Raw genomic sequence first — 25,217 nt, 5'->3', positions numbered from 1 at the left:
TGGCTGATCTGATCCTGGCCTCAACTCCACTTCACTGCCCGCTCCCCATAGCCCTTGACTCCCTTATCTGCATAAATCTGTCTATCTCCACCTTAAATACATTGACTGACCCACCCTCCACAGCTCTCTGAGGTAGAGAATTCCAAAGATTCATGACCTTCTGAAAGAAGAAAATCCTTCTCATTTCCATTTTAAATGGAAGACCCCTTATTCTGAAACTATTCCCCTTAGTTCTAGTTTCCCCCATGAGGGGAAACATCCTCTCTCCAACTACCCTGTCAAGCCCCCTCAGAATCTTATACGTTTCAATAAGATCACCTCTAATTGTTCTAAACCCCAACCTGCTCAACCTCTCTTCATATGACAATCCCTCCATCTCAGGAATCAACTTCATGAACCTTCTTTAAATTGCCTCCAATGCAAGTATATCCTTCCTTAAATAGGGAGACCAAAACTGTACGCAGTACTCCAGGTGTAATCATATCAATGCCCTGTACAGTTGTAGCAGGGCTTCCTTATTTTTATACTCTCTCCCCCTTACAATAAAGGCCAACATTCCATTTGCCTTCCTGATTACTTGCTGCACCTGCATACTAACTTTTTGTGTATCATGCACAAGGACCCTCAGGTCCCTCTGTACCACCGCATTTTGTAATCTCTTCCCATTTAAATAATAATTCATTTTTTAATTTTTCCTACCAAAGTGGATGACCTCACATTTTCCCACATTATACTCTGTCTGTCAAATTTTTGCCCATTCACTTAGCCTATCTACATCCCTTTGTAGATTATTTGCATCGTCCTCACAACTTGCTTTCCCACCTATCTTTGTATCATCAGGAGAAACAGGAGGGAGCAAAAGCAAAGAACGTTGAGGGATTCCAGCGGTAGCGTTACAGGGGAAAGAAGAGAAACCACTGCAGAAATTTCTACATCAGCCTTCCTCTGCAGTGCAAGTGGCATTGTAATTGCATCCTCCTGCCAGATACACTGATGCAGCGTGACAAGTTTACATGGACAGTTTCCATTACAATGTGGACATTGGAAATGTTGATGGTGAAGTTGACAGGGAATGCGTGCATATATCCGTATTTTTAATACTCCATATGAAAGATATGCGGATAGACAAATAGAATGGTGTTTACTTTTCAGAATAAAATACATCATAATCAGTGGAGTAAGTGATGGGAGAAATGTCATGCAGGATATTGACAACCAGCAAAACTTATACCGGTAGCAAATCCAATCACACTCGGGAAGCTTTATTTAAGTGAGACATTGACATCAAAATAGTTAACATTTTTAAACCACCATAAATTACTATTCCTTCGCGATAGGCCGAACATATTTCGTCTACCAGTTAAAGTTCCTCCACTGCCCAGGGGAAGCATTTCTTTGCCACACAGGCCGGATGGATATCGGAGCTGAACGGCTGCAGTAGTTTCCGGAGCTGCGCATAGGTAGGCGTGACGCAGGGTCCGGGCCCGGACCGGGCAGCAGCAGCAACAGCAACAGCAACATTACCATGGCGGCGGAAACCAACCCTCAACCGCTCACTCGCAGACCCGTCCTGCTCAACAAGATCGAGGGCTCGCAGGATGTGGTGAACATGGCAGTCATCATCCCCAAAGAGGATGGAGTCATCAGCGTCAGTGAGGACAGGTCGGTAGCTGGGGTTGGCGGGGGAGAGGGAGTGGAAGGGAGGAGATGGGGACAGTGAGGAAGGGGTACGGGGAGGAGAAGCGAATTGATAGGAGGTCGGAGGAGGGAGTGAGGGGGTGCGAGGAGGACGAAGGGGGTGCGAGGAGGGCGGGAGGAATGAGTGGGGAGGAGCGAGGGGGTGCGGTGAGGGTGCGAGGCGAGGGGTGGTGGTGCGAGGAGGGGGAGGAGTGAGTGGGGGTGATGAAATGGGGGGGGAATGGTGGTTGGAGAAGGGTAGAGAGGGGTATGGGGGAAAACACTAATAAATAGGAGCAGGAGTAGGCCATTTGACCCCTCGAGCCTGTTTTGCCATTTAATAAGATCATGGATAAGTTGATCATGGACTCTGCTCCACTTCCCTGCCCGCTCCCCATAACCCTTTATTTCCTTATTGCTCAAAAATCTGTCCATCTCTGCCTTAAATATATTCAATGACCCAGCCCTCACAGCTCTCTGGGGCAGAGAATTCCACAGATTTACAACCCTCGGGTGATGGGATGGTGGGGGGGGGGGAGGGAGTGAGTGAGGGTGATGGAGCAGATAAGAGAGGGGAAGAGCGTGTAGAGGAGATATGAAGATGGGGCAGTGGGCACAGAAAGGAGGGAGAGGGATGGGTGAAATAGTCATGGAGGGTGGAAGTGAAAGAGGACAGGGTAGTGGGTTGGAGAGGAGCATAGAGTTGTGGGGAAGGGAAAGGAGAGGAGATGGACAGTAGGGTTGAGAATTGGGGGAGAAGAGAAGGACTGCAAGGGAGAAAGAAGTGAAGCACTCTGGGGCAGATGAGGGACCATTGAATGGGAAGAGGAAATGTTTTGGAGGGAAGGGGAAGAGGTGAGGGATTGGAGAAGTAGGTCTGGAAATGAGAGATTGCTAAAAGTGAGTGGTGAGGGATCAGCATGCTTGAGGAGGAATGGTTCATAGCAGAATGGGATATTCCAATGAGGGAGGGCAGGAAAAAAGATTTTGCACTAGCAATAGAACTAAATAAAGGAGTGATGGCTTAGTATGCATACTATATGGAAAATAGCTTTAGCCAATTGTAGATTTATAGATAGTCAGGGGAGTCATCAATTGAAATGAAACACTAAAGATGAAGCATTTTCAAAGGAAGCTGGAGATTTCTCATAAACTGGAAGCAGGTGAGACAATCTGTTGTTGGATTTTCAGAGAAGAGTAGCCAAGTGGAAGGAAGTTGTTAATTCTATAAAATGTGTTTGCCACTTGAGACTTAGAAAATTCACTCCTCCCTTCCAAAACCTTAACAGTTAAAATGCTGGCTAGATACCAATTTCATTGTAAGAAGGTCACTAGTTTTTTTTCTAAAATGTTATTGTGTTCTCTTCACCTGTTCTTGAAAGCATTGCTTGTTTTTTCAAAAAAAAATCTGATTCCAGGTGTAATGGGCTTGCTCTTTGCTACCTCAGCTGGAGTGAATGGGTTTTCTCCTTTACATACTTCCTGAATTGTGGGTCAGGCCTCCTGTATGATGGAACCTCGTTTGTTCACAGCCACAATGGAAATGGACAAATAATTGAGCATCCTCTTGTACTGAGTCTGGTGGCGAGGTTTTGGTCTCTGATCTGTTCAGTGTCAGTTTGGCATTAGTTGATAGCACACTGAGTCAGAAGGTAGTGGGTTTTGTCCCCTCTGCAGCCCAATGGTTCAGTGCAGTGCTGAGGGAGTGCTATATGTTGCAGGGGTCTGAGATGAGATGTTCTAGTGAGGCCCCGTCTTCCTGTGCAGAAAGTCAAAAAAAAACAGTGGCACTATTTGAACAGGGGGAGGCCATTCAGCCCCACGAGGCTATTCTGCTATTCACTCCGATCGTGGCTCAACTCCATCTACCTGCCTTTGTTCCATTTCTCTTGATGCTCTTACCGAACAGAAATATATCAATCTCGGTCTTGCAAGCTTTGACTGTCCCAGCTTCGACAGCCTTTTGGGGGAGAGAAAATTCAGATTTCCAATTTCCTTTGTGACAACATGCTTCCTGATTTCACTTAAGAACAGCAGGGCTTCTCCTTGTCTCCTGGCCAACATTCCTCCCTCAACCTATACCACCAAACCTAGATTATCTGCTCACCTTACTAATTTTTCTGTGTGGAATCTTCCTGTGCTCCAATTGGCTGCTGTATTTGCTGACATAAGATCAGTAACTAGGCTTCAAAAGTAATCCATTGAATGTAAAGTGCTTGTGGATGTCCTGAGAACATAAGACATTACATAAATACTTTATCTTTCCACTGAATTGAATTCCCAGTGTGTGCATGTAATCAAGCATCCTTTCCTACAGAGTCACTTTTTTTTTTTTAAAAAGAAAGATATTCTTGAAAAATTGCTGACAGTCTGGTTTTCTGGACCGGTAACTCGATCTCTCATTGATCCAAAGCTAAATAGGAGAACTTCTCGGTCAGAAAAAAATCGATGAACATGCTCAGTTGCATTATATCTGGTTTGCGCCAAGCTCGGGCTTGATTTCCAGGAAGATTAGCAGAAAACTAGGGTTCTATAGTAAGGCAGGGGTACCTGCCACTGAGCCTGCACAGATTCCAAATGGTGGTTAGTTACGTACCTCTCGTTCTTCTTGGAGAACTGTGTGAAGTAGTGGGAGGATTCGCAGGCTGATTAACAGTCTGACAGGCTGCGACGTAAACGCTTCTTCCATGGCCGTAATCATCCTTATACCAGCTGATTAGGGTGGTTAATCCTTTACGGAGGGAGGGATTTATGGGCTTCCCAAAACCCATACGATGCGGCGGGGGGAACCATTCACCCACTGGACGAGAGTATCCAGAATTCAGAGCCTTCACCATCTGACTTGGAGGCAGGAATGATACCACTGTGTCGAAGGCTCACTCTGACTGTGAGGTAACAGGAGCACTATTTCATTTGGGTGGGAAGAATCAAATCAATCTGTAGCAATTACATAACGGAAGAAATAGGAGCAGGAGTAGGCTATTTGGCCCCTTGAGCCTGCTCTGCAATTTAATAAGATCAAGGTTGATCTGATCCTGGCCTCCACTCCATTTCCTGACCCATTCTGCATAACCCTCGACTCCTTATTAAAAAATCTGATCTCCACCTTAAATATATTCAAAGATCCAGCCTTCACAGCTCTGGTAGAGAATTCCAAAGATTCACGACCCTCCTGAGAAGAAATTCCTCCTCATTTCTGTTTTAAATGGGTGACCCCTTATTCTAAAATTATGCCCCCTAGTTCTAGATTCCCCCACAAGGGGAAAAATCCTCTCTGCATCTACCCTGTCAAGCCCCCTCAGAATCTTGTGTTTCAATAAGATCATCTCTCATTCATCTAAACTCCAAGGAGTATAGGCTCAATCTTTCTTCATATGACAACCCCTCCATCTCAGGAATCAACCTTGTGAACCTTCTCTGAGCTGCCTCCAATGCAAGTATATCCTTCTTTTTTTAAATAAGGAGACCAAAACTGTACGTAGTACTCCAGGTGTGGTCTTAACAATGCCCTGTACAGTTGGAGCAGACTTCTCTGCTTTTATACTCTCTCCCCCCTTGCAATAAAGGCCAACATTCCATTTGCCTTCCTGATTACTTGCTGCACCTGCATGCAAACTGTGTGTTTCATGCACAAGGACCCCCAGGTCCCTCTGTATTGCAGCACTTTGTAATCGTGCCCCATTTAAATAATTTGCTTTTTTATTTTTCCGACCAAAGTTGCCAGCAACACAAAATCCAAGAATGCAGTTCCCTTTAAAACTGGTGAGTGAATTAAGCAATTGGGGTCTTGATTTAAGTAAGTGCTATTCTCAGTGCTGTCTGCCCTTTTACTTGTGGCCATTTGCAGATATTCTGTTCTGTGTCCCTGGGTTTCTTAGGCTTGTATTGATTCTTTGCAGTGGATTAGTCTTGGATGGTGGAGCTGTCCATTCGCTTTCCACATTGTGACATCATACAAATTTCTACTTTTACTATGTGCACCATGCTTTTTGCAGCGAAAGTCTGAGTCAGCTAAAATGTCAGATCCATCGCATGCCTCCTCCATTGCAAGTGAAGGACAGACTGGATTGAAAGAATTGTAGAGCATAGAAGGAGGCCATTCAGCCAGCGTGTCTGTACCAGCTCTTTGAAAGAGGAGTCCCACTCCGTGCTCTGCCCATAGTCCTAAAAATTTCTCCTTTTCAAGTATATCTCCAATTCCCTTTTGAAAGTTGCTATTGAATCTTCTGCACCACCTTTCAAGTTGTGCATTTGTTTTTTTTAAAAAAGTTTTATTTGAACTGTCAATCCTGTAGTGCTTCTGTTCTTTTTCGCATGAAAGTGCCTCCACGAACCTTGACAGCTGTCAGTGGAACAGTTGAACTCGGGCACAGTGTGAGCAACCACTGCTGCTGACCTCTGACCCCACCACTCTGATGCAGCACTTGTGGAAGGTGGACCTCAAGTAATGCTTTGCTTGGGATTGTGGCCCTCGATAAAACATTGAACAGCGGGTCAATTAGCTATTTTCCAGATCTTTATAAAATGTGATATCAGTGTTTGTGAAAACCTCATGACCTCATCAGTAAACCTCTGAGCTCTCAAGAAAGACAGACAGAGATGAAGTTCAGTCTGGTGACACTTGTATTTATTTAGACATGCTATATTCTTTTTACAGCTGCAATAATAGAGGGATCTTTAGTTAACTTTAATCCCTGATCACTTGGTGCTGTGTAATAATGACCAGGAGTAAAATGTTGGGTCAAATGATAGTGCTTGTGTAGCTATCTATGTACTGCCAACTAGATTCCTGAACTGTTGGGTGATCCTGTCACACTCATGCTTCAGAGATTTCAAGCCCAAACAATGCTGTTTTTTTAAATGGGCTTTTTATTTCTGCCTCCCGTGTCACAGACAGATAAATGCAACTTGAGAGTGTTCACTTTTCAGGTAGTGATATTTTTGGACCAAAGGAAACTTGTGGTCATATTTCCGATGTACAGTTCATTGACTTAAGTTAGTTCTTCTTTCCAGAAGTCTGCAAATCAAAGCCAGAATAATCCAACTCAATTCTTGGGGGTTCTGTCGGGCACAATGACTTTTTGATATTTATAGGTTTAAAATGAAACTGTTGTAGCCCATTTTTAATAAGCTCTGCGCTGCGATTGAGTTGTCAGAGTCCGAGGGCTGGAATCCTTTTTAAAATGCCCAGTATGTCTTATGTTCACATTTTATCTTTTGCAAAGCAAGAAGCTTAATTTAAATTTATTGGCTCTTGAGTACGATTTTTTTCCCCTCAATCTTTTAAAATTGCAACAGGAATTCAGCCACATGATAGGAGTATCTCTAATGATTATTGATGATGGCATTTAGATTTCACTGTTCAGATAAAATTTTGATAAGTTAGCATTTATGGGTGTTACAGCAAACTGGTATCTTTTGTTACTGTTTCCTGCCCTGCCCCCATTCTCAAGTTGCTGACAATTGAGCTAAGGTTCCACAAGTGCCAAAAATCCTCTGGGTCTAATTTTGTCACCAGATAAAAATGAAGGTGGAGCTGTGTGTGGTAGTGCAAAATGATCGCATATTGGTTCAATCCCCATCTCTGTTATGATCCTGACTAGCTGCATTCTGTGTGGTGTTATTTAGCAGAGGGAGGGAGACCAATCTCCATGGTTCTATCCTGTGCTTCTTGCAGTCAGATCAGTGATATTCGTGGAAATTTGGCACACTGCTGTTGGTAGGGAGTTCCAGGATTTTGACCCAGTGATCAGGGAGGAATGGTGATACATGGTGTGGTGGTCAGGATGGTGGCTAACTTGGAGGTGATGGCACCTGCTGCACTTGTCCTTCAAGATGGTGGAGGTCGAGGGTTTGGGAGGTGCTGCCGAAGAAGCCTTGGCGAGTTGCTGCAGTGCATCCTGTGGATAGTACATGCTGCAGCCACAGTAACACTGGTGGTGGAGGGGGATGAATGTTTGAGCTGGTGGATGGAGTGCTGATCAAGCGAACTACTTCCTCTGCCTGATTGGTTCTCATTGGCTTGCTGCTGTGTGACAGTGGGCTACCACTTGCTGTTTGTCTGCTTTTGGGGCAGTTAGGGTTCAGTGCTTTCCTGTGAGACCAAGTTACATTTTGGGACTAGCCCAGCAACCACAGCGCATTCACGTGTAGGAAATAAACATTTAATCAAGCTCTCAGCCTTATAATTTCTCCCTTTTTCTTGAATGAACGTGCATACTGTCACTTAGCAACTATCTAAGGTTGCTGCTACTGTGGCACCACAACTGCTGGATAGCAGCAAAGAAAGTGTAAATAATCTGTGTCTCCTCCCAAAATAAATGTTAAGTGACCAGTAAATAAGTTGAAGGCTATAATTTGGTTGTGGAGTTTAGATGAGCACACATCTTGACTCATGCCTTGCATTGTTACAGATAGAACTCACTCCTTGTATTTTTATTCTGTGTGTGTGTTACTTTAACAGTGCTGATCAGCATCTCATTTTCTTGCATTCTCCCCTTTGTGACTTACAGTTGCGCACTGCAGTGAAATCCATAACCATCATCTTTGTGACCCAACTGGGCAGAACATTGCTGAAGGTGGTGTCTTGGCATAGACACTTGGTGCATGCTTGTTTCCTGCAAGAGTCATTTGAAAATGTATCAGTGGATGTGCCCTGTTGGTCACTTAAGTTTCCGATACAGTGACTAGATCTTGAAACACAAGTTTTCATATTTTTAACAAAAGCAAGGTAGCATTTTATCAGCAAATGTGCTTAAAATAGTTCATTCATATCATGACATCATTGCACACTGTGTACAAATAGTTGTTGTGGGGCACTTTGAGCAGCTTTTAACGAGTGCTTTGTTGGTTCAGATTCTGAGACAGCAGTTTTTTTAAACTGGTTCCCGACTTCCCGGTGCCAATCTATTAAACTATTCTGGTGTTAGAATTATAAATGAACAATGATTCTGTAAGCAGGTTGCGGGAGACAGATTTAGCAGTCTAAATGTGCAGAGATGACACATGGGCACATTTGAGAATTCAAAAGCCACAGCAGTGTGAATGTGGCCTTAACTGTCCTGCGACTTAAGCAATTTGATGGTGAAATCGGGCTTGAGATATTTCTCTATTTTGAAACTGTTTTTTTCCTTCTGCTCCTTTGCTGTTGTGAAGATGGTTATGGAGTTCACTTTGCTGGGAGCAGGGTGCCCTCTGATACTATGTCCAAGTGTTTATTATTCATGAGCCTTGACGTTGTGTTGGCAGATAACCATGGTCCTAAACAGAGCCTCATGATCTACTGTTTTTAATAATGTGTGCAAATAAGTGTTGAGAAGTAGAGCACTGTCACAGTTCAGCTTGTTTATTCCCCTTTATTGGATGAGTGTGTGGTGATAAAATCATTAACGAACTGCTTTTTTTTTCCTTTTCTAGAACAATTCGTGTGTGGATTAAGAGAGACAGTGGTCAGTACTGGCCAAGTGTTTACCACTCAATGGCATGTAAGTGTTTTTTCCATCAAAAATTGAATGCAGGAATGTGTCTGGAAATACTCAGCCTGTGTATTAATCGACATAGAATAAAATTAAAGGAATACTCCCGGAAAAGCTCAGAAAATTTTAGTTACGAATTTTCTTTTGGGGAGTGACATATCCTGATATCAAAAATGAAATATAAACTTGCCATTGAAGTGTTTTTAAATCAACTGTTGACCTGGCTTTCTGAACAGCTTCAGCTATTACTTCCACTGCTGCCATAATATCTGATGTCATTACATTTTTTTCAACCCTCCTGATGATGGAGAATGGAGACAGGTTAATGCCTGTGACTATCCAGAGCTCTGACAACTGTTAGATTAAAGAAGATATAAATTAGCAACAGTAAGCTTTAATATCATTTTTGGATCATGAGGATTGCTTGATAGTAAAGGCCAGTTCACAAATATACCTTGCATGAGCTTCCTGGTAAACCTTTATTGAATAATTCTTGAGGAGCACACTGCTGGACATAGACATTCCTGCCCAATGCTCGGATCTATTTCTTGATCAAGAAGACAACCAGATGACTGGCTCCTGGACCTCTGTCAATATGTTTCTTCAACCATTTGCTGGAAAGGTTTACAAGATCAGCTTGGATTGACTCGAGTTCCATTTTGCTCTTTTTCCCCCTACTCCGTCAACACTCCTCTTCCAGCTCGTATACACTCCTCCCCTTCATGGGACGTCTCCTCAATTCAGTGATCATTTTGACCCTTTAACCGGTGTTGTTTTTCCTTCTTCAAAACTGCCGCCGCCATCATTATTATGCCCTACCCTAGAATCATCAAATCATACAGCACAGAAGGAGGCCATTCAGCCCATCGTTCCTATGCCAGCTTGTTGAAAGAGCTATCCATTTAGTCCCCTCCACCCCTCCCTCCTGCTACCAATCTGTCACAGCCCCCTTTTCCTCACTGGTCTTTGAAGATGTTGTACAAGTCCAAGTTGATGGGTGACTGATGGCTAGTGTCTAATGTGACAAAAGAAATGTAGCAACTGCTGACTGTGACTTGTGGAGACACTGAGAAATATCAGATGCACCATATTGCCTCTGGATACAATGTAGTACTATAGCTGAGCAGGTAAATAATTTATTTCCCCTGGGTATCCCTAAGGCACAAATTATTCTCCATCTGATCATTCCCAAAGAGGAGCACTTAACTGCAAGATGCTGTGATGGATTTAAACTTTATTGCTTCAGTTTGGTGGTTGTCTGCTTTACAATCCTTCTGTGTACCAGCAGGCCAGTGCACTCTGATTTGTGGCTTAAATGGAGTACATCCCATATCTGCAGGATTAACTCTAAATCCAGAGGAAGAGGGTGTAATTAGCACAAATGATCAGTCTTTGCCTGTCGTGTATACTGAGCCTGAAATCTGATATTAACTGATCACACACGTTCCTAGGCTCCTTCAGTGTGGTCTTCCAGACAACAGATTGAGAGTTGGATTGAAGCCATAAAGTTCCGTTTCGGCTCTCATTTTTAGCTTTTTGTTGCAAATTAAATTTTCTCATGGTGCAGTACATTGCTCCATTTTGCAGTGGGTACTCTGCAAATTAATGGCAGTGAATTTCCCATTCAGGTTCCTATCTTGTGTTCTGTTGGGGAGCGTTGCAGTGAGGATGTATGTGGTAAAGTTGCACTGGAAGGAAGGCCAGAGTTCTCGCTTGTAACTGCCATCCAATGATGTGCTGAGGAATGGGCACATGAAGAATGCCGCATTAGCTTCTTGGCACACTGGGGTTTTCCTCCTTCCAGCTGTCACTGGTCCAAGATGTGGCTTTGGACATGTATAAAAAGTGATAACTGTTCTTTCCAATTTCTATAATTTGTTCTAAATATAAACATCCAGTATTGATCAGAGCATATTGCATCAACTTTATTGAGCAATTACAGTATGCAGTCTAATTTTCTTTCTTTTTATTGCTAAATTGATAATTAATTGCTGCAGCCTTGAACTTCTGCTTTTTAACAGTCAGTGTAACCCTGAGGAAAGTAACTTGTTAGTCATTGGATTATGCCATCGAGGGTCTTAATCGGTGATGTTCCGATGTATGTTTGACAATTATATTATGCATCCCTTATTTGGGAGGAGAAAAATTGTCAAAGGTTACTACTTCTCATTCCTGTTGAGTAAACCATTTTTTGCTGGAAATGCAGATGTGACCATTTTGGACAAGAACAGAATTGTGCCCACTGGTGGTGAACTCCTTTTTTAATTGAGCAGGCTGTGGACCCTTGCCAAGCTCTCGTGAAGAATGGCTGCTTGAGTCAGGTGCTGCCATTGTCTGGAACAACCACCCCGAGAAGAGGCTGTATGAGACAGAAGCTCAAGGGAAAACTTTGCGGGGGGTGGGGGGGAAATGTACATATGGTGTCAAGTATTTTTGTTGTTTGGGGGCATATTGGTTGAGAAAAGCAGCTCCAGATTATAGTGTAGAAGAGAAGACTCACCAAGTCTTGAGAATGTTAACTGAACTGGGCACCTCAAACAATGTGTGATCTACAGTTTGTAGGTTGTGAAGGAAAAATAGAGAAGGGGAGAGAGAATGAGATGAAAAGAAATGAGTGAAATACTCTACTTTTGTACTGAACTGATGGTAGTGATGATTTTCTTTTCACCGTGGGAACCTGCTCGCATTATGAAACTGGAAAGGTGAGTATTGCATGTATTTAGTGAAGTGCATGCATGGAGTGCTGCTCTCCTGTCTCCCACTGTTGGTGTGTTAATCGTTGAAAAGATCGCTCTCTTCACATTGAAATGTGAAGGTTCATGCAGTAGCCACCAAAGATTGATTTTTTTTTTCAATGACTTACTGTATCTTTGGACTTTGTACCAACTAGATATGTACTATTATCAGCGCGCATCCTCAAGTATGACGCCAACCTTTCCAAGTGGCTGTACTAACAGCCCAGTGTTGTTCATTCATTTTTGACTGACTTTTCGTGTTCCCCCTTGGACCAGAAATTTCCGCTGGCAGCAATGCAGTCGAAAACCAGCATATTTGGTGAAATCGAAGATTCCGATTTCCTGCAAGAGATGTGGGTTTAAGGAATGGGTTATTGTGCTCTGCGGGGCTACAAGCAGGCTTACGGTGGTCAAAAACAGGTGGCCCTGATTTTATAGGTTCAGGTTTCTGATTGGTTGGTAGCAAGTGAGGAGGAATTCATAGAATGTATACGGGATTGTTTCTTAGAACAGTATGTTACAGAACCTACAAGGGAGCAAGCTATCTTAGATCTGGTCCTGTGTAATGAGACAGGAATAATAAACGATCTCCTAGTAAAAGATCCCCTCGGAATGAGTGATCACAGTATGGTTGAATTTGTAATACAGATTGAGGGTGAGGAAGTAGTGTCTCAAATGAGCATACTATGCTTAAACAAAGGGGACTAGTGGGATGAGGGCAGAGTTGGCTAAAGTAGACTGGAAACAGACTAAACGGTGGCACAATTAAGGAACTGTGGAGGACTTTTAAGGAGCTCTTTCATAGTGCGCAACAAAAATATATTCCAGTGAAAAAGAAGGGCGGTAAGAGAAGGGATAACCAGCTGTGGATAACCAAGGAAATAAAGGAGAGTATCAAATTTAAAAACCAATGCGTATAAGGTGGCTAAGGTTAGTGGGAAACTAGAAGATTGGGAAAATTGTAAACGACAGCAAAGAATGACTAAGAAAGCAATAAAGAAAGGAAAGATAGATTACGAAGGTAAACTTGCACAAAACATAAAAACAGATAGTAAAAGCTTTTACAGATATATAAAACGGAAGAGAGTGACTAAAGTAAATGTTGGTCCCTTAGAAGATGAGAAGGGGGATTTAATAATGGGAAATGTGGAAATGGCTGAGACCTTAAACAATTATTTTGCTTCGGTCTTCACAGTGGAAGACACAGAAACCATGCTAGAAATTGCTGGTCGTGGGAAGGGAGGACCTTGAGATAATCACCATCACTAGGGGGGTAGTGCTGGACAGGCTAATGGAACTCAAGGTAGACAAGTCCCCTGGTTCTGATGAAATGCATCCCAGGGTACTAAGAGATGGTGGAAGTTATAGCAGATGCATTCGTTATAAATCTACCAAAATTCTCTGGATTCTGGGGAGGTACCAGTGGATTGGAAAGCCGCTAATGTAACGCCTCTGTTTTTATTTTTTTTTTAAAAAAAGGGGCAGACAAAAGGCAGGTAACTATAGGCTGGTTAGTTTAACATCTGTAGTGGGGAAAATACTTGAAGCTATCATTAAGGAAGAAATAACGGGACATCTAGATAGGAATAGTGCAATCAAACAGATGCAACATGGGTTCATGAAGGGGAAATCATGTTTAACTAATTTACTGGAATTCTTTGAGGATATGACTAGCATGGTGGATAGAGGTGTATCAATGGATGTGGTGTATTTAGATTTCCAAATGGCATTCGATAAGGTGCCACACAGAAGGTTACTGCAGAAGATAAAGGTACGCGGAGTCAGAGGAAATGTATTAGCATGGATAGAGAATTGGCTGGCGAACAGAAAGCAGAGAGTCTGGATAAATGGGTCCTTTTCGGGTTGGAAGTCGGTGGTTAGTGGTGTGCCGCAGGGATCGGTGCTGGGACCACAACTGTTTACAATATACATAGATGACCTGGAAGAGGGGACAGAGTGTAGTGTAACAAAATTTGCAGATGGCACAAAGATTAGTGGGAAAGCGGGTTGTGTAGAGGACACAGAGGCTGCAAAGAGATTTAGATAGGTTAAGCGACTGGGCTAAGGTTTGGCAGATGGAATACAATGTTGGAAAATGTCAGGTCATCCACCTTGGGGGGGGGGGAGGGAGAGAGAAACAGTAAAAGGGAATATTATTTGAATGGGGAGAAATTACAACATGCTGTGGTGCAGAGGGACCTGGGGGTCCTTGTGCATGAATCCCAAAGTTAGTTTGCAGGTGCAGCAGGTAATCAGGAAGGTGAATGGAATGTTGGCCTTCATTGCGAGAAGGATGGAGTACAAAAGCAGGGAGTCCTGCTGCAACTGTATACGGTATTGGTGAGGCTGCACCTGGAGTACGGTGTGCAGTTTTGGTCACCTTTCTTGAGGAAGGATATACCAGCTTTGGAGGGGGTACAGAGACTATTCACTAGGCTGATTCCGGAGATGAGGGGGTTACCTTATGATGATAGATTGAGTAGACTGGGTCTTTACTTGGAGTTCAGAAGGAAGAGGGGTGATCTTATAGAAACATTTAAAATAATGAAAGGGATAGACAAGATAGAGGCAGAGAGATTGTTTCCACTGGTCGGGGAGACTAGAACGAGGGGGCACAGCCTCAAAATACGGGGGAGCCAATTTAAAACCGAGGTGAGAAGGAATTTCTTCTCCCAGAGGGTTGTGAATCTGTGGAATTCTCTGCCCAAGGAAGCAGTTGAGGCTACCTCATTGAATGTATTCAAATCAGAGAGATTTTTAACCAATAAGGGAATTGAGGGTTATGGGGAGTGGGTGGGTAAGTGGAGCTGAGTCCATGGCCAGATCAGCCATGATCTTGTGAATGGCAGAGCAGGCTCGAGGGGCTCGATGGCCTACTCCTGTTCCTAATTCTTGTTATGTAAAAGGTTTCATTAAGCAGAGGCAATACATTTATCCAACTACTTTGAATACTGAGGTAAGGTGACTGAGTTGGAAAGCCTGAGCTGAACTGTTTTTGTCTTTGATGTATTGAGTCTTCATCTTGCAACCCAAATTTTAAAACTAAAATGAATGGATTTTTGTTGGGCATGGGTATTGAGGGATATGAGACCAAGGCAGGTAAATGGAGTTAAGGTACAGATCAGCCATAGAAACATAGAAAATAGGTGCAGGAGTAGGCCATTCGGCCCTTCTAGCCTGCACCGCCATTCAATGAGTTCATGGCTGAACATTCAACTTCAGTACCCCATTCCTGCTTTCTCGCCATACCCCTTGATCCCCCTAGTAGTAAGGACCTCATCTAACTCCTTTTTGAATATATTTAGTGAATTGGCCTCAACAACTTTCTGTGGTAGAGAATTCCACAGGTTCACCACTCTCTGGGTGAAGAAGTTCCTCCGCATCTCGGTCCTAAATGGCTTACCCCTTATCCTTAGACTGTGACCTCTGGTTCTGGACTTCCCCAACATTGGGAACATTCTTCCTGCATCTAACCTGTCTAACCCCGTCAGAATTTTAAATGTTTCTATGAGGTCCCCTCTCATTCTTCTGAACTCCAGTGAATACAAGCCCAGTTGATCCAGTCTTTCTTGATAGGTCAGTCCCGCCATCCCGGGAATCAGTCTGGTGAACCTTCGCTGCACTCCCTCAATAGCAAGAATGTCCTTCCTCAGGTTAGGAGACCAAAACTGTACACAATACTCCAGGTGTTGCCTCACCAATGCCCTGTACAACTGTAGCAACACCTCCCTGCCCCTGTACTCAAATCCCCTTGCTATGAAGGCCAACATGCCATTTGCTTTCTTAACCGCCTGCTGCACCTGCATGCCAACCTTCAATGACTGATGTACCATGACACCCAGGTCTCTTTGCACCTCCTTTTCCTAATCTGTCACCATTCAGATAATAGTCTGTCTCTCTGTTTTTACCACCAAAGTGGATAACCTCACATTTATCCACATTATACTTCATCTGCCATGCATTTGCCCACTCACCTAACCTATCCAAGTCGCTCTGCAGCCTCACAGCATCCTCCTCGCAGCTCACACTGCCACCCAACTTAGTGTCATCTGCAAATTGAGATACTACATTTAATCCCCTCGTCTAAATCATTAATGTACAGTGTAAACAGCTGGGGCCCCAGCAAAGAACCTTGCGGTACCCCACTAGTCACTGCCTGCCATTCTGAAAAGTACCCATTTACTCCTACTCTTTGCTTCCTGTCTGACAACCAGTTCTCAATCCATGTCAGTACACTACCCCCAATCCCATGTGCTCTAACTTTGCACATCAATCTCTTGTGTGGGACCTTGTCGAACGCCTTCTGAAAGTCCAAATATACCACATCAACTGGTTCTCCCTTATCCACTCTACTGGAAACATCCTCAAAAAATTCCAGAAGATTTGTCAAGCATGATTTCCCTTTCACAAATCCATGCTGACTTGGACCTATCATGTCACCTCTTTCCAAATGCACTGCTATGACATCCTTAATAATTGATTCCATCATTTTACCCACTACCGATGTCAGGCTGACCGGTCTATAATTCCCTGTTTTCTCTCTCCCTCCTTTTTTAAAAAGTGGGGTTACATTGGCTACCCTCCACTCCATAGGAACTGATCCAGAGTCAATGGAATGTTGGAAAATGACTGTCAACGCATCCACTATTTCCAAGGCCACCTCCTTAAGTACTCTGGGATGCAGTCCATCAGGCCCTGGGGATTTATCGGCCTTCAATCCCATCAATTTCCCCAACACAATTTCCCGGCTAATAAGGATTTCCCTCAGTTCCTCCTCCTTACTAGACCCTCTGACCCCTTTTATATCCGGAAGGTTGTTTGTGTCCTCCTTCGTGAATACCGAACCAAAGTACTTGTTCAATTGGTCCGCCATTTCTTTGTTCCCCGTTATGACTTCCCCTGATTCTGACTGCAGCGGACCTACGTTTGTCTTTACTAACCTTTTTCTCTTTACATATCGATAGAAACTTTTGCAATCCGTCTTAATGTTCCCTGCAAGCTTCTTCTCATACTCCATTTTCCCTGCCCTAATCAAACCCTTTGTCCTCCTCTGCTGAGTTCTAAATTTCTCCCAGTCCCCAGGTTCGCTGCTATTTCTGGCCAATTTGTATGCCACTTCCTTGGCTTTAATACTATCCCTGATTTCCCTTGATAGCCACGGTTGAGCCACCTTCCCTTTTTTTATTTTTATGCCAGACAGGAATGTACAATTGTTGTAGTTCATCCATGCGGTCTCTAAATGTCTGCCATTGCCCATCCACAGTCAACCCCTTAAGTATCATTCGCCAATCCATCCCAACCAATTCACGCCTCATACCTTCAAAGTTAGCCTTCTTTAAGTTCTGGACCATGGTCTCTGAATTAACTGTTTCATTCTCCATCCCACTGCAGAATTCCACCATATTATGGTCACTCTTCCCCAAGGGGCCTCTCACAACGAGATTGCTAATTAATCCTTTCTCATTACATAACACCCAGTCTAAGATGGCCTCCCCCCTAGTTGGTTCCTCGACATATTGGTCTAAAAACCCATCCCTTATGCACTCCAGAAAATCCTCCTCCACCGTATTGCTTCCAGTTTGGTTAGCCCAATCTATGTGCATATTAAAGTCACCCATTATAACTGCTGCACCTTTATTGCACGCACCCCTAATTTCATGTTTGATGCCCTCCCCAACATCACTACTACTGTTTGGAGGTCTGTACACAACTCCCACTAATGTTTTTTGCCCTTTGGTGTTCTGCAGCTCTACCCATATAGATTCCACATCATCCAAGCTAATGTCCTTCCTAACTATTGCCTTAATCTCCTCCTTAACCAGCAATGCTACCCCACCTCCTTTTCCTTTTATTGTATCCTTCCTGAATGTTGAATACCCCTGGATGTTGAGTTCCCAGCCCTGATCATCCTGGAGCCACGTCTCCGTAATCCCAATCACATCATATTTGTTAACATCTATTTGCACAGTTAATTCATCCACCTTATTGCGGATACTCCTTGCATTAAGACACAAAGCCTTTAGGCTTGTTTTTTTAACACCCTCTGTCCTTTTAGAATTTTGCTGTACAATGGCCCTTTTTGTTCTTTGCCTTGGGTTTCTCTGCCCTCCACTTTTCCTCATCTCCTTTCTGTCTTTTGTTTTTGCCTCCTTTTTGTTTCCCTCTATCTCCCTGCATTGGTTCCCATCCCCCTGCCATATTAGTTTAACTCCTCCCCAACAGCACTAGCAAACACTCCCCCGAGGACATTGGTTCCGATTCTGCCCAGGTGCAGACCGTCCGGATTGTACTGGTCCCACCTTCCCCAGAACCGGTTCCAATGCCCCAGGAATTTGAATCCCTCCCTGCTGCACCATTGCTCAAGCCACGTATTCATCTGAGCTATCCTGCGATTCCTACTCTGACTAGCACGTGGCACTGGTAGCAATCCCGAGATTACTACTTTTGAGGTCCTACTTTTTAATTTAGCTCCTAGCTCCATAAATTCATTTCGTAGGAACTCATCCCTTTTTTTTACCTATGTCATTGGTACCAACGTGCACCACGACAACTGGCTGTTCTCCCTCCCTTTTTAGAATGTCCTGCACCCGCTCCGAGACATCCTTGACCCTTGCACCAGGGAGGCAACATACCATCCTGGAGTCTCGGTTGCGGCCGCAGAAACGCCTATCTATTCCCCTTACAATTGAATCCCCTATCACTATCGCTCGCCCACTCTTTTTCCTGCCCTCCTGTGCAACCGAGCCAGCCACGGTGCCATGAACTTGGCTGCTGCTGCCCGCTCCTGATGAGTCATCCCCCTCAACAGCACTCAAAGCAGTGTATCTGTTTTGCAGTGGGATGACCACAGGGGACCCCTGCACTACCTTCCTTGCACTACTCTTCCTGCTGGTCTTCCATTCCCTCGCTGGCTGTGGACCCTTCTCCTGCGGTAAGACCAACTCGCTACACGTGATACTCACGTCATTCTCAGCATCGTGGATGCTCCAGAGTGAATCCACCTTCAGCTCCAACTCCGCAACGCGGACCGTCAGTAGCCGGAGGTGGACATGATCTAATTGAATGGTGGCACAGGCTCTTGGGCTGAATGCCTCCCATTCCTATATTCCAAACAACAATTGGTTGTACTGTACACTCGTACTCCTGAAATGTTTTTATACAGCTTCACTGCCTCTCAAATTGCAGCAGTGTTTTGGTTATGCAGATTCCTATGCTACATTTATCCAACTCTAAGAAAACCAGCCATGGTTTGAGGTTTAAAACACCATGCCAGGGTCTGTACAAGAAGGCATTTCTGCTTTTGTACTCATTACATGCTTGAGATTTCTTTGTGGGTGGAGGAATGTGATCAATGGTATCTTTACAGTATTGTTTGCTGCAGGGTTTGGGACTGCAAGCCAAGCCTTGTCAGAAATTGTCTGCTTTCTTGTGTTAAATTGTTGGGGTATGCAGCTAAACAGAGTGAAAAGTCACTTGCGGCTTGGAATTGCCAAAGACTCAGTGCGGTTATTGTGTGGCATAAACATGTACATTCACCTTTGTGCACACAATTCCTGTTCTCCCAATGTTTAATTAACCTAAATCTATAAATTAATTGCATTATCCAATTTTGTTTCAAGCAGTACATCTCAATAGAAAAATTGTCATGGAATGATATTGCAGCATAAAGTAGCAAAGTTTAAATTAATTATATGAATTAAAAGTGATTGGTGGCTTTTGACATGTTCAAAATATGTTAACTTATCCAGCATTACAGTGAGCATTTTCCTTTTATAGCTTCATGTTCATGCATGTCCTTCAATCCAGAAACAAGGAGGCTCTCTGTAGGACTGGACAACGGTACAGTCTCCGTGAGTACCTGACTATAAACTAGAGGTAATTCTTGTAAATGGTTATCAACAAATGTCTCGCCAATCTTTGGTGTGTCCAGCACATTTTGGGAGACAAACTTCTTCCTCGTTCATTTAGCGTCCATTTGGAAATGGGAATTTCTTTGATCTCTTGGGCAATAAATAATTCTCTCAGGTGAGCAATTGGAGGTTGTTACAGACAAAGGCGCAGTAACTGAAGCGTTTCCCTTTGAGGAAGGTCCACTGCCCTTCTCCAGTTTGATATTTACCTTTTTTTATTGATGAATTTCATCGCTGTCCATTGGACATGAGCAGGAAATTGTGTTCTATGGTTGCTTGGCAGAGACTGGGTGCTTGACTGTGGAAGCATTCGGGGGCAGGGAAGCACAAGTGGCAGTCATGCATGAGAAAATCGAGAGTAAGGGGCACTGAAATTGTTACCAACAGTTGTAAGCAGGCCTAGGCGTATAGGTAAGGAATGAGGAGTGGGTCGGTGCTGGAGGAGCAGAGGGTAGAGAATGAAGTCAGTCAGTGTATTTAGGCACCTCAAGGAGCAAAGTATAATTTTTGCTGCATTGGTTAATTTTAACTTCCTAAATCCAGGACTTGGTTCATGTACACGGGATATGGGTATCTGAATGAAAATCTCGTGCAATAATGCCAGGTCTTTTTTGCTTCTGGATAAACAGTAAGAGTGGATTCTGTTTTGTCAATGTCAAGTGATTCCCTTGTCTGTATTTAAAAACTATGTATTTTAAGTCATTGCCTGTGAGTGCTGGTGAATCCTCTTTGGTATTTGGCCATCAGACTTTAGAAATTGCATGTTTTAATAGCAATTGCTCCCAGACTGGTTGACCCTTTGTGGAGCCAGTAGCTCTGGTGGGAGGCTTTGGCACTGCATCAGAGGTCAAGCTGTGCATTGAGAACGCATTTGTGCAGATTCTTAACAGTCCCCTTTGCCACTTGGAAATCTTTAAAGGGAAGCAGATATGCAAGCACATTTGTGTGTGCTTGTTCTACATTCACCTAGAATTCACATGAACAGTCAACTTTGATTTGAACTAGTCTGATTTGCAATTTGTTTCAGGCCAGATATTAATATACTGGTCTGGTACTATTGCACCAATTTAAATTTTTGTTTCCTGGCAACATGTAGTGTTAGGGGAGAGAGTTGGGTCAATCTTTATAATAAATCAAAAGTGTGCTGACCATAATCTGGGAAACTGGCTTGGAAGAGTGGTATCCAGGAGCTGAATTTAGCATGTTTGAAATCATTATTGTCATTGCAACTGCCTTGCTGTCTTGTATCTCTGCTGGTATTAATCCTACACCTTACACTGAGCACAAAATCTGCCAAACCAGTTTCCCCTGTTATCAGTGTACACGTCAACTTAAAAAAAGTGTTAATAAACAAATTAAGAGTGTTCGCAGCATACTGTCCCCACCACTTGGACCATCTCCGTTTATCCTGAGCAGCTGCCTATGTCAGCTAAATGGTGCTAACCAATTGCCATTACTTTAGGTGTCAATTACAACACTTGAACCATATTAAGTAGGCCGGCTATTTTGGGCAGTTCCTGATTTATCGGTCGTTAATAAGACAATAAGAAATAGGAGCAGGAGTAGGCCATTTGGCCCCTCGAGCCTGCTCCACCATTCAATAAGATCATAGCTGATCTGATCTTTGCCTCAAGTCCACTTTCCTGCTTGTTACCCGTAACCCTTGACTCTCCTGTAGTTCAAAAATCTGTCTATCTCGGCTTTGAATATATTCAATGACTCGGCCTTCACATCTCTCGAGTAGAGAATTCCAAAGATTCACGACCCTCAGAAGAAATTCCTCCTCATCTGTCTTAAATGCACAATTCCCTTATTCTGAAACTATTCCCCCACGAAGTCCAAAGCTCCCCCATTGCCATGTGGCCTCTAGAGCTCCTGCTACTGCTATGAGCCCTGCTTGTTGGCTGCAGATCTTGTTGGCTGGATATATGGATATATTCCAGCTCAGTTTTTACCCTTTGAAAGGTTTTGTCCTTATCCAACTTAAAAATAATAGTGAATTGACACATTGCGGCTCCATTTTTGAGCCCTCCTACAGACACTGATCATTCCAGGGCTTTAATCTCAGCACCATTGGTGTCATTCGTTGTCAGTGCAGGCCTCTGAATTACCCTCTTTGGAGATCTGCCGTTCTCAGTCTCCACTGCTTCACACAATCACTTGTTACACTGGCCACTGCATATAGCGGAAGGCAAATTGCGTTCACACGAGCGCGCCAGCTATAAACAGTAGGGACTGCAGTTTGTTTTTGCAAAAAGAAATTCTGATGCTGAAACTTGTCTCTGAAGTTTCTTAAAATTTTAACTGACAGAAAGCAGTGTTTATATAATGTATTGGCTTAAATCTGTATTGGAATGACTAAGAAAAGGTTGTAGCTTAAGAAATTTTGTATCTTTTATCAGGAGTTTATTTTGTCAGAGGACTACAACAAAATGACTTCTGCAAAGAACTATCCAGGTAAGGAACTCCTTGACTCTTCTAATTGGGAAGGGAGGAAGAGGCAAGAGCCTTGAGCGTGAGAGCACAGGTTGGTGACTGGGTATTTTGTTTACTGCCAAGGGCTAGGAAACGGCTACTCCACCCGCACTGTTTCCAAAGGTTTTAGTGTAGTCCAGAGCTATTAACTTGGCAAACCTGAATTGCGAGGTTTTGTGTTGAGTTTGCCAGATGCATGAAGTATTGCCTCATTCAGATGTTGAAAGCAGCAGGTTGGTACTGTAATTGCAGAGGTTACGGAGGAACCCATCTTTGCTTTGTTCTGAGTTCGCTATCCAACGATGGGACTGTTTCCACTCTTTGTGCTTGCATTCTAAAAATGGACAGGAAAAGACCTACTGGGTGATCCCGTCTGTCATACCATGGCCATCACTCCTGCATTACGATAGATACTTCCCACCCCAACCAATGCCACGTAATCTCCACTCCCTAAGCAATTAAAGCAAGTCCAGGAGACCACTCTGGCCCTGAATGATATACAGTACCTATCTCTTGTACAAGGTGATCTCCGCCCAAGCCAGCAACAGGTCTCACTCGCTCTGTGTTGGACGGATTGAGATTTCAGTCATGTGCGGGAGAGTTAGTTCGATCTGAAATAGATGTTTATATTGAAACTAACGGCAAAAGTTATAATTTGGGAATATTTTATGCCTATCCATTTTACTTTGCCATTGAACAATGTAAAATCATGCATAGATGTAGCAATGTCATGGGTTTACAGACCTATAAACTTTGAGCAGCAGACTTTGTAAACTCTGATTTAAGGGATGGTGCCACTACCATTTGCCACTTTTATACATTTTGCTGTGTGATAGCTTGAAATTCATGAGAGTTCAAGAACCAACGTGATTTGTGTTTTTTTTTGTCAGCTCATCAGAACCGAGTGACAATGGTCCAATTCATCTTGGAAATGGAATGGGTGCTGAGCACAGGCCAGGACAAAAACTTCACTTGGCATTGTACGGAGAGTGGCCGAAGGTTAGGTAGCCACAGAACCTCTGCTTGGGCGTTGTGTCTGCAGTATCCTAAACTAAACACTAATACTGGGTTATCTTGTGTGGAGTGTAACGTGACATTTTATGTAAACGCTAGCATTTAAGACTGCTTTTTTTTCTCATACTTTTCCATAACCGCTGTTCTCAGATTTGACATTCAAACACGGCATGCTTTTGTCGGGGATTATTCTGGGCAGGTGACGATTTTGAAGCTTGATCCAGACAATTGCTCTGTAGTTACGTCATTTAAAGGACATAGTGGTAAGTTGTGCAGAGCTACTCTGGTTGGAGTTCACGTTTATCTCTCCGTCTTAGCCAAATGACACATCATGGCACAATTCCCAACCCCCGCCCAGTGATTCTGCAATATTTTGCTCATTACTAGTGTGCAAATATGTTTAACTATGGAAATTTCTTTAGATTATTTCTAGATAACTTTCCAGTCACATTCCAATCATTGGTAAACCTTCTGTGTCGCTGATTGTGAGCATGACAACTGCTATTGGGAGTAAGTTGAACAAAACACCCAGATGCAATTGAAATCAAATGTGGTGGTGGTAACTTGCCAGAGAATGGGTTTAGGCAGCAGTTTGATCTGATTCATATCAATTACATATCTCTAGATCTTCACTGAAGGGAGAGAGGGGTGAGGTTCTGTCTCTGAAGTACTTGATTAGATTACTGCACTGTAATCAATCCAATATTATTTTCTGGTCTACATTTACTTGCTTGCACTGACTCCAAGCTGCTTGGAGCTTGCTTGGTGGGCGATGGGGCAACTTGTAGCAGTATTTATGAAGACTTGAGTAATAAGCTGAAGGTCAAAGAGGAAGGAAAGCCAGGAGCGGGGTGGAATTGGGCACATTTTTATCTAACTATACAAACTGTTTTAATGCAGTTAGTTGGTTCCCTCTTCGTGGAGAGTCGCCGTTTCCAGGACGATTGGTAACATAAGAAGCAGGAATAGGCCACCTGGCCCCTCGAGCTTGCTCCGCCATTTAATAAGGTCATGGCTGATCTGATCATGGACTCGGCTCCACTTCCCTGCCCACTCCATAACCCTTTGTTCCCTTATCGCACAAAAATCTGTATCTCCGCCTTCAATATATTCAATGACCCAGCATCCACAGCTCTCTGGGGCAGAGAATTCCATAGATTTATAACCCTGAGAAAAAAAAATCCCCTTTATTCTCAGACTATGTCCCCTAGTTTTAGTTTCCCCTGAGTGGAAATATCCTCTCTGCATCCACCTTGTCTAGCCCCCTCATTATCTTGTATGTTTCGATAAGATCACCTCTCATTCTTCTGAACTCCAATGAGTATAGGCTCAACCTATCCTCATAAGTCACCCCCCTCATCTCCAGAATCAACCTAGTGAACCTTCTCTGGAGACCAAAACTGTCCCAAAAGTGCTCTCGGTGTGGCAGGACTTCTCTGCTTTTTTTACTCTATCCCCCTTGCAATAAAAGCCAACATTCCATTTGCCTTCCTGATTTTTGCTGTACCTGCATACTAACTTTTTGTGTTGAATGCACAAGGATCTCCAGGTCCCTCTATACTGCAATACTTAGCAATTTTTCTCCATTTAAATTAAAATTTGCACTTCTATTTTTTTTCTGCCAAAGTGGATAACCTCACATTTTCCCACATTATACTCCATCCGCCAAATTTTTGCCCACTCTCTCAGCCTGTCTTTAATCCCTTTGCAGATTTTTTTGTGTCCTCCTCACAATTTGCTTTCCCACCCATTTTTGTATCATCAGCAAACTTGGCTACATTACACTTGGTCCCTTCATCCAAGTCATTAATAAGATTGTAAATAGTTGAGGACCCAGCACCGATCCCTGCAGCACCCCACTAGTTACTGATTGCCAAATGGAAAATGACCCATTTATCCCGACACTCCATTTCCTGTTAGTTAGCCAATCC

General features: G+C 43.4%; 1 protein-coding gene across 2 annotated transcripts in view; it reads left to right on the top strand.

Moving 5' to 3' along the window:
* Positions 1-1,457: 1,457 nt before the first annotated feature.
* Positions 1,458-25,217, top strand: part of wdfy2 (WD repeat and FYVE domain containing 2) — a 44,215-nt gene continuing 20,455 nt past the window's right edge. Inside the window, exons 1-6 of one of the 2 annotated variants that reach the window (XM_070894000.1) lie at positions 1,458-1,662; positions 9,094-9,161; positions 19,664-19,737; positions 22,200-22,254; positions 23,163-23,313; positions 23,437-23,549. In XM_070894000.1, the coding sequence (XP_070750101.1) occupies positions 1,526-1,662; positions 9,094-9,161; positions 19,664-19,737; positions 22,200-22,254; positions 23,163-23,313; positions 23,437-23,549 (598 nt within the window). In that variant the 5' untranslated portion in view covers positions 1,458-1,525. The remainder of the gene's footprint in view (positions 1,663-9,093; positions 9,162-19,663; positions 19,738-22,199; positions 22,255-23,162; positions 23,314-23,436; positions 23,550-25,217) is intronic. The other variant, XM_070894001.1, reaches the window with a different exon arrangement.

This window comes from Pristiophorus japonicus, chromosome 11 (genome assembly GCF_044704955.1).
Source record: "Pristiophorus japonicus isolate sPriJap1 chromosome 11, sPriJap1.hap1, whole genome shotgun sequence".
Classification (NCBI taxonomy): Eukaryota; Metazoa; Chordata; class Chondrichthyes; family Pristiophoridae; genus Pristiophorus; species Pristiophorus japonicus.
The sequence above is the reverse complement of the archived record's forward strand: the minus strand, read 5'-3'. Positions and strand labels throughout refer to the sequence as shown.